At 36.7% G+C, this 8,767-nt stretch overlaps 1 protein-coding gene across 1 annotated transcript; it reads left to right on the top strand.

Annotated features, from left to right (window-relative positions):
• Window positions 1–2,786: 2,786 nt before the first annotated feature.
• On the top strand, window positions 2,787–4,343 carry LOC121126384 (uncharacterized). Its single transcript, XM_071891786.1, has 5 exons — window positions 2,787–2,819; window positions 2,890–2,977; window positions 3,090–3,239; window positions 3,331–3,724; window positions 3,812–4,343. The coding sequence occupies exons 1-5, from the start codon at window positions 2,787–2,789 to the stop codon at window positions 3,990–3,992; spliced, it is 846 nt and encodes a 281-aa protein (XP_071747887.1). The 3' UTR covers window positions 3,993–4,343.
• The last annotated feature ends 4,424 nt before the right edge of the window (window positions 4,344–8,767 follow it).

Raw genomic sequence — 8,767 nt, 5'->3', positions numbered from 1 at the left:
GGCAGTCTCCTAGGGTAAAACTTGAACTATATTTTTGCTGAACAGATCCATCTTTATAGTATGAAGAACCTTAGAAGTCTACCTTGCTTTATGTAAGTTATCAGGTCAGATGAACTGTCGAAACCTTTATCCTCTCCCTCACTTATGTAGAGAATTACCAGCATTGCTAGTTCCCTCTCAATAAAGTCACAGTGGACGACGTTTTACAAAGATGAGTGATATTTTCTTCTTCTCTTCTAGTCGATCATCCAGAAATGAATAATTAAGGTCCTTTATATCGCAACAAAATAATGAGTGAGTCTGAAGAATAGTTAAATCCACCGCTCAAATATTGACTAAAGCTTACCCTCTGAATCCTAATTCAGTATTACCTACTTGAAACAAAAAAAATAATACTTGCACAGAACACAGTAAAATTTGACGCATGTACGATTAAATGTGTCTGTATATGTGTTCAAATGACATTATTGCAGTACTTTAGAAATGGTCATTTGATTCTGAGGATGATTTATAAATATATATTTTTTTTTTTTTTTTTTTTGGGGTGGGGGGTGCGGGAATTTGCACACTAAATGTAGCTATTTTTCTAGTTGGAATATAAATACAACATTTTCGTTCTAAATTTTTAAATTTATATTATATTAAAAGGATAATTAATAAGAAAAAAGGAAAAAAGGTTTTCTTTTTTTTAATATCAGTACTGAAGGTTAATTATCTCTCTTTAATATTTAATAAATGGTCTAGGCGCAATCACTTATTGATCTCTACAGTCAAAGAAATTAGAGTCACAAAAAAAATTATAAAACAGCGTAACCTTTTTTTCGTTTTTATAAATAATTTTATTTTTAAACAAGTTTTTAAAATCACGCACAAAAAAAATATTTTTGCTTCATACGTGTGTAGAAATTGCAATTTTACATAAGGTAAACATTACCCCCATTTGCGTAAATTTTATATTTGTGTTCTTTTTACCTAACTGCAGTATCAAAATTAGGTTCTACTGATTCTGACAAAGCAAAAGTTGGTAATTCAATAATTTTCCACACTTTTAATTCAATATATGCTCCTCTATTCGGATTTATGGATTCAATATGTAGACGAACAGAAGCGTAGCTGCCTTGAAGAAGTCCGAGGAGAAGTTTTTCACTCCTTCGTGATCACAGCCTTCGGGGAATCGACATGAGAAGTTTTGTTCATCTTGCCCTCCGAGGTACACCAAACAGCGAAGTCCAGGGGATTCACATTGGGTGAGGAAGAAGGCCCGAAGCCTGCAGACCAAAAGGCAGCCATGTTCTCCCTGCATAAATGCCACACCTTTTTGGACGTGTATGATGGGGCACTGTCTTGGGTAAGCACATAGTTTTCCCTTGGAAACGTGCTGTTCAACCATGGCAGGATATGGTATCTGAGGACCTTGTAGTATGTAGGCGTCCGTTTTGACTTTCTCGTTGGCCTTGAAGGAGTAGGGAAGCATATTGGTGCTATCGTCTGAAGCCACTGCGCAAAGTACCATAATCTGACCTGGATTTTTGGTCCTGAAGGTTCGATCGACTTGAGCTCTTGATTCCGCCAATAAGCGATCATTTCTCCATTTCATAACAGCGTCCACTGTGAAGATCTTCTTGTTGGAGATCGACTTATGCGCAGAGGATATCGCACACCCTCTACCGTTTGCTTATTGCTCAGACGACATTTTTAATCGCACGAAAAACAAAACAAACATCAAGTTGTAGCTTTTGTCAGTTCTTTCGATTGGCGCTAACTAAAAATTATCATACTTTCAGAACTGAGGCTAGACGGTCTCGGAGAAGATTCTAATTATTGTGTCCTCGTCAATTAAGTATACATTAACAGAGGTTTTCAAAATGAGAGACACACAGCCTTTTTCGTGTAAGAGCTATTCTATGGAGCGTCTAACCACAGAAAATGCACGTAAATTTATCTAACAAAAGAAGCAAAAAATGTTGAAATGGCGAATGTGGGATTCTGGCTCAGAGACCCTGGAACAACATAATTAATAATGAAATTTTAAAAAGTGAGGGTTCAGGCTATTCATTTACTATCTTGGGAAGGAACTACACTTCAAACCCCCTCTCTTTATACCTTGCAAAGTATTAAAAAAGTTACAATAAACCGTTGGACATGATCATTAACAGTTAAGCATTAGGCCAGTTGTTCTCAACTGGGGGGTACGTATGTGTACCTTTTGTTTTACTTGAAGCACTTAAAGAATAGCTTCAATTCAAAAGTCTTCTGACCACAGTTCCATAATCTTACTTTCCTATCATCTATCGGAGGAAAATTGTATTATTTTGCCACAAGAAATGGCACTTCTCTCAGTTGCTTTTTTTTCAAACTAATATAAGTAAAAAGTGCCTATGACCCATTGATTAAGGATGTATAATATTATATTTATCCAGTATTTGTCAGAAAGGTTGAGAGATTCATTGAAGATAGCAGCTCACCCTGAGGGGAATTTGCTAAATTTCGTTGTTGGTTTTTTTTTTGTAGAATTTCATAGATAGTTATAATAGTACCATGTCTATTAGTACAAACAAACATCTTCCGCTCTTAGTAATATGCAAGTAAAGAGTGCGATTGAATAGTGACTCAACCAAAAAAATATAAAGTGTTTTTGTTTTTTTTCGAAAAAATTAAACTTTTTTAAATAAAATGAAAAGGAGAAAGAAAGAAAGAAAAACCCCTTACACTAGAAGGTACAGAGTATAAAAGGATACGAAACCCCTTCTTGAATTGCTCAGTAGTCTTGAAACAAGTACATCAACATGAGATCCCTCACAATATTTGTCAATCAAACAGTAAATCATTTTCACATTATAAAAAACTATATATATAGAAATAAGTATTTCTTTTCTTTTTATTTTATAGTTATTTGTAATCGTCCTAAGCGTGTTTGCGGTTCAAGTCACTTTGGGAGCTGGAAAAAGGGAGTTCTCGAAAAGGAACAAGGGATTTGGTGAGTTAATATATTTGACGAGTATATCAGAGTACAAAATACATATTAAAAATTATCCAATTAGAGATAGATATTGAATATTTTGAAATAAAGTTATTCTATTGCATTTCAGCTCATAGGGACGGAGGAGGAGGCGGTGGGGGAGGAGGCTACACCTATGGTAACTCTGGATTCAGCGGAAGCGGGTATGGAGGAGGTGGTGGTGGCGGCTATGGTGGAGGAGGTGGACATGGCGGCGGGGGTGGATATGGCGGCGGTGGAGGTAAGTTTGTGAACGAGTACGATGAATGCTCAACATTAGTTAATACCACTTAATTAGTTATGTATACATTGAATAATCATCCATTCCATAGGTTCTCCTGATAAGTTTAAAGACAAACTAAGTCTTCTGCCCCTACTGGCTCTTGCTCCACTCGCTCTTTTGGCTCTTCCTTTGTTATTCCCCACGACAACAATGGTCATTCCTCCAGTTATACCCATGATGATGGGTAAAAGGAAGAAACGAGCCATTGGGAGTGAAGAGGAGCAGATCCTCCGGTCGTTTCTCTACGGAGCCCTCAAGGAAGAGAACACACATTTCAAATCCAACAGTAGCACATCAAGATCCTTATCCCCTAGCGCCATTCTATCAAAGTACATGTCCTGTGATTCTCAACACATACTAGAGCGCTGCTTTGAAAGACTCGTCTGTGAATACAAGAGTCCTACAACTCAAATGGAAGAGCTTGAGCAGCAAGTGACAGAAATGTAAGAGAACTTGAGGGTTTTTGCATGTCATAGTTATACATCAGCTGCTTAGTTTCTTTAATTTATATTCTACTATTCCTTTTTTAGTACGTTAAGAATACTCATGTCAAAGAGTCATTTGGATGAGTCTCTGATGGATCGATTGAATCGGGCATCTACCTATGGAATCAAAAACGTGAACTCTTGTCAGAAAAGATATCCTTGTGATGTTGATGTGTCCAGTATGACGAGAGTTAGGAAGACTAAGAACTCTACTCAATTTGCCTAGACTGTAAAAAACTCCACAAAAACCGTTATTTGAAAATGAATAAATCTACTTATATAAATCCAAATACTTGGATTTATATGTAATGTTATTCATTCTCAAAACGTGAACCCTTTCCCTCATCTTTGTTTCCCTTCAGTTTCCTTAAGGATCTCTTACATATTCTCTCTAATTACCTATGGTATCTTTGAACTCCTGTTTTTTTCCCTTGTTCGTTTGTTATTTCTTTAATTTTGTGTGTATTTAATACTTGTCTCTAGTTGTGTGAAGTTTCCTATTTATATAAAAATTGTTTATTAATTTTACCTATTTATGACATTACCCAAGTAATAAACTATTCACAATGATAGTAAATGTTTCGACTCTCCATATTATTAGAATTTGTACTGAGGGGTAGAGTTTACTCATGAAAATCCTGTGGGGATGTTAAAAAAAAGAAACGGAAAATCATCATGTTAATCCCGACAACTTGAAGAATGTTTTAGAGGAGAGAAAGAATCCTGCTCATGACGTTTCATTGTATCAGCATCAATCACCTGTCAAAAGGAAGGAAGGAGAAAAGGATATTAACAAGGACATTTACTAGAAATACTCCAATGTCAACCCCCAATTCTACTCATAGTCTAAGAAGGTCTTACAATTATAACTCTGTAAGAAATCCTCAGGGCTACCCTCCGTATTTTATGAGCACACACGAATTGTTCCATCAGGTTTTGAATCTGTTTAGAAAAAGAAGTTCACTACACAGGAATTATATAATAATGACAATTGTTCAGGAAAAGAAAATTTATTCTTGAGATTACCAATTCCGAAAAAGTGAGGCAGCTAAAAAACTCATCAGATTTACATCAATGGTATTAAATACGAACATTACCCATGCGAGGTTTTGTTTTTCTATTTGGATATCTGATGAGTGTTTTTTTTTTTTTTCAAAGCTGTTAGAGATGAACATCAGGTGCATTTCCTTCTTCTAAGCCTTTTTTGGTTTTTTTAAAATTGTCGTATAGAGCACTGATTCAATAAAAGTATTAAACTCAGACCTAGAAATTGTCTTTTAAGTCCATATGTTAGGTTGGGAAAAGTAATTTCGTATTTCATTTTTACACCCTTTTTTTAAACTATGTGTATCCTCTTCATTATTCGTCACAACGGAGCATATAAGATAAAGCATTGTATAGATGTGAGTCAAAATACAAACAATTTTGGGACAGTATTGCCCTTAGCTGGTTCAGTTGTGAATTATCGTGCGTCGAGTACGGAGGAAGAATTTTGCCATATTTTGCATTTTTACTACCTAAAAGGTAAAAAGCGTCCTTTCCCCCGTGTTGCTGTGTGTTTAGTGGGATTGGTAGGCAATAATCTACTATGAGCTGCCCCCCCCCCTATGACCATACGCTCAATTCTGCCCTCCAATCGACCGTTTGAAGCCGGTGATCAAACAGAAACGACTAACATTAGTGAATAGGAGATCGATCGTGTTTCATCAAGACAACAACATGCCAAACACATCTTTGATAACGTGGCAGAAGCTCCGTGAGCTCGGATGGGAAGTTCTTATGCATCCCTCTTACAGGCCGGACCTGGTACCTAGTGACTACCACCTGTTCTTGTCTGTGGAAAACGCACTTAGGGGTAAAAAATTTGCCTCGATAGAGGCCTCTGAAAATTGGTTATCCAAGTTTTTTGCCAATAGGAACAAGGGGTTCTACGAGAAGAGTATATTGAAGTTGGATTCTCTTTGGCAATAAGTTATCGAACATAACAGGGCTCAAATTGGATGATTGTAACACTTCTAATAAAGTATTAAAATAAAGCAAAAAATACGAAATTACTTTTTTAAGTATATTTCCCTCTCGACCGAGACGTGAATCTACATTAAGTTCAGGAAAAAAATCCTTCCATAGCACGTTGCTTATTGAGCTACGTCGTTCAAAATACGATGTTGTTATTTAATTCCCGAGGAGTGAACTACCTTTTATATTAGATACAAGTTATTATTGATACATACGAAGCCGGATTGTTCATTTGAAACATAAAAGACGGAGAGTAACTCTAAGGATTTTTTGCAGAGTTATATTTGTAAGTCCTTGTTGGACTCAGAGTAAAATTAGGGCTCAACATTGGAGTTATTCTTTCCCATACGCTTATTTGTATCATTCCACCTACATAACAGCTGCATAAAATGTCATGACAGCAAAGGAGGCTGCTTAGCTCAAAAACAATCTTTAAAATGTCAGGGGCACCATGTTTATTTTTGTTTTGTTTTTTAACATGCACAAAATGCCCCTGAAAACCAAGATTAGTTCTCATTATCCTTTTAATGTTGAAGAGAACAACTCTAAATAATAATAAAATAACCACAAATGTGTGTATTCGTAAAAAGAAAAAGTGTATTCTTGATGGGTTCTAGGGGTTTAAGCAGAGAAAGGTCCTGATATGAGCAATTTGGACAATCCCAAGTACGGCATTCGTTGAGGGCGGCATGAGCTCCTGCAAAAAAAATTGTTTACATTAATTGCCTCTGATATTTGTATTGCTCACTAACCCATCAAGTCAACGTCTAATTTTCAAATCCAAAAATAGTGTCACTTTTTTTTCCTTTCAACACAGACAAAGAAAAACAATCCGAATAGTCGTTCTAAATTACTGGGTGGTGCATTGAAATCTAAGCACTCACTAAATTAAATAATAAATAAAGGTTGACTGATTGAAATTAATTCATACTCCGATATGTTAGCTACAAAACATAAGTAATTTGAGCTCTTTAGCTTACGTACAAGTAGAATAAATGACACTTGAACGTGATTGACGAATTTCCATTCGCCCACTTCAAACAGTTGGGAGTTTCCAGGACTACCGTCTACGCCATCAGTAATTCTGAAACATTGCAGAGGAAGAATGGCTCTGTCAAAAAGTTCAAACTGGACTCGGAGGAGTTAAAAAAATCCTGGTCATTCCCCTAAAGTCCTCATAAAGAGATCTCCTGGTTTCACACCAGATTTTCCAGAGAACTATCAAAAAAGTCGATGGAAAGAGACTTCTGATCTAGGCTTTTTTTGATAGCAGCAATGAAAGAAACCCATCTCCTTCATTGCTAGACTCTTTAGAACTCTTTTTTGACACTGTGGGCCCCCTTCAGCCCTAGCCCTGATGACAACCCTTCTCGACAGTGATCTTTTGAGTCCATTTGGAGGGGAAGGCCTGCAGTGTCTATCATCCAAACACCACGGCCCTCAAAGTCACCGTCAGCTAGCACTGGGACACCATGACAGGGACCAACATAGACAGTGGGTGCCAGGCCTTCCTCCCTTACCTGGAAGCCATCATTACCGCTAAGGGCGGCTACATTAATGAGTAAGAGAGCTCGGACAGAGTATTGATTTTGTTGAATTCATATAGTTAATTAATTATTTCTATTTCTTGTTGATGTTTAAAATTCAAGGTATCTCGATTTTAATGTACCACTCTATGCATCCCACTTTCATCATTGTTTTTTATCATTTTTAGTGTTTTATACTATAATTGATTCATTGTCAAATAGTGAACATATTTTTTAACAACTAAATATAGAAAAGCTTATCATTAAAAATGTTTGTGTTATGGTGCTAGATACTAAGTGGGATTTCATTCCTTCGTTTCTAACAGTAATGCATATTCTCTCCCCCCAACCACAAGGTGCTTACGCTAGTACAAGCAAATTGAATTTTTATAAGCCGACAGTTAGTTGAGCAAAACAATGAAAAGTATAGTTATGTGTGGAAAATCCCTCCAGATCTTGTATGGAATCATCCCTATAGTTCTATAGAAACTGAAGAATTCCTTAAAGAATAATATAATCAAATATACAAAGGATTTACTGCACCCTCTATGTTGTTAACATACGTATGCATTATTACTACAGTTAAAAAGTTTTGGTCAATTATGATGGCGTCAACTTCTTTTTTATATCATCACTCGATCTTTGTTTTTTATCACTATATCATATGATACAATTAATAGAGTGAAGAAGAGAAATTTTTTTTTACGTTCCGACAACAGAAGAGATGAAAAAATATAGTTGTCCAAAACGATCGAGAACACATATTATTTATGCTAAAAGCTCCAACAATTTCATCAAATTGAAGGCATAATTTGCATGTCATTGGTAATTACATTACATCAACCCAGAGAGACAAGACTTTTCTCTGCTATCCGGTCAACAAAAGGCACCGCAGATACTTTCCTCCATATTTTTCACCGAGCCGTGCAGAATTATTTACCGATTTTTGTTCAGAACATATCGCAGACAATAATGACATTTCCAATGACTTGAGAAACAATTTATTCATACATTTTTAGAATAATAAAATAGTTTGTGATCAAATTTAATCAATGTAGGCACCATTTGACTCAATGACACTGGTCAGGCGACGTCTGAAGCTGCCACAGACTTGCTGGATGTAATCGGCGTCCATGGAGGCCCAGGCCTTGTTGACAGCAGCCTTTAAGGTATTTATCTTCATATACCTTATCAGATCTTGGCTCTGAGGGGGCCAATAGTCCTTTGGCCAAAAGTTCATGTTGTCCTTGAGCCACTCCTGAGCTTTCTTGGAAGCGTGGGTGGGTGCTCCATCTTGTTGAAAAACCCAAGGAGAGTTGCCGACTATGGATTTGATCCACGGAAGGACCTTGGACGCCAGAATCTTCACATAATCCTCCGCTGTTAATCTGAGCCAGTGGGGAACCATACCGGCTTCATGGCCTTCCCGTTGGATCTCCAAACATCTCCAAAGCTCACA

Source organism: Lepeophtheirus salmonis, chromosome 11 (assembly GCF_016086655.4).
Source record: "Lepeophtheirus salmonis chromosome 11, UVic_Lsal_1.4, whole genome shotgun sequence".
Lineage (NCBI taxonomy): Eukaryota > Metazoa > Arthropoda > Copepoda > Siphonostomatoida > Caligidae > Lepeophtheirus > Lepeophtheirus salmonis.
This window is presented reverse-complemented; position numbering and strand designations above follow the sequence as displayed.

What these genes read in the sequence shown, in the direction of transcription:
- LOC121126384 (XM_071891786.1), top strand. Translation starts at nt 2,787, where the DNA reads ATGAGATCCCTCACAATATTTGTCAATCAAACA. An exon ending in CAATATTTGTCAATCAAACA is followed by an intron (nt 2,820 to 2,889) that starts GTAAATCATTTT and finishes TTTATTTTATAG; the next exon opens with TTATTTGTAATCGTCCTAAG. An exon ending in GAGCAGCAAGTGACAGAAAT is followed by an intron (nt 3,725 to 3,811) that starts GTAAGAGAACTT and finishes TTCCTTTTTTAG; the next exon opens with TACGTTAAGAATACTCATGT.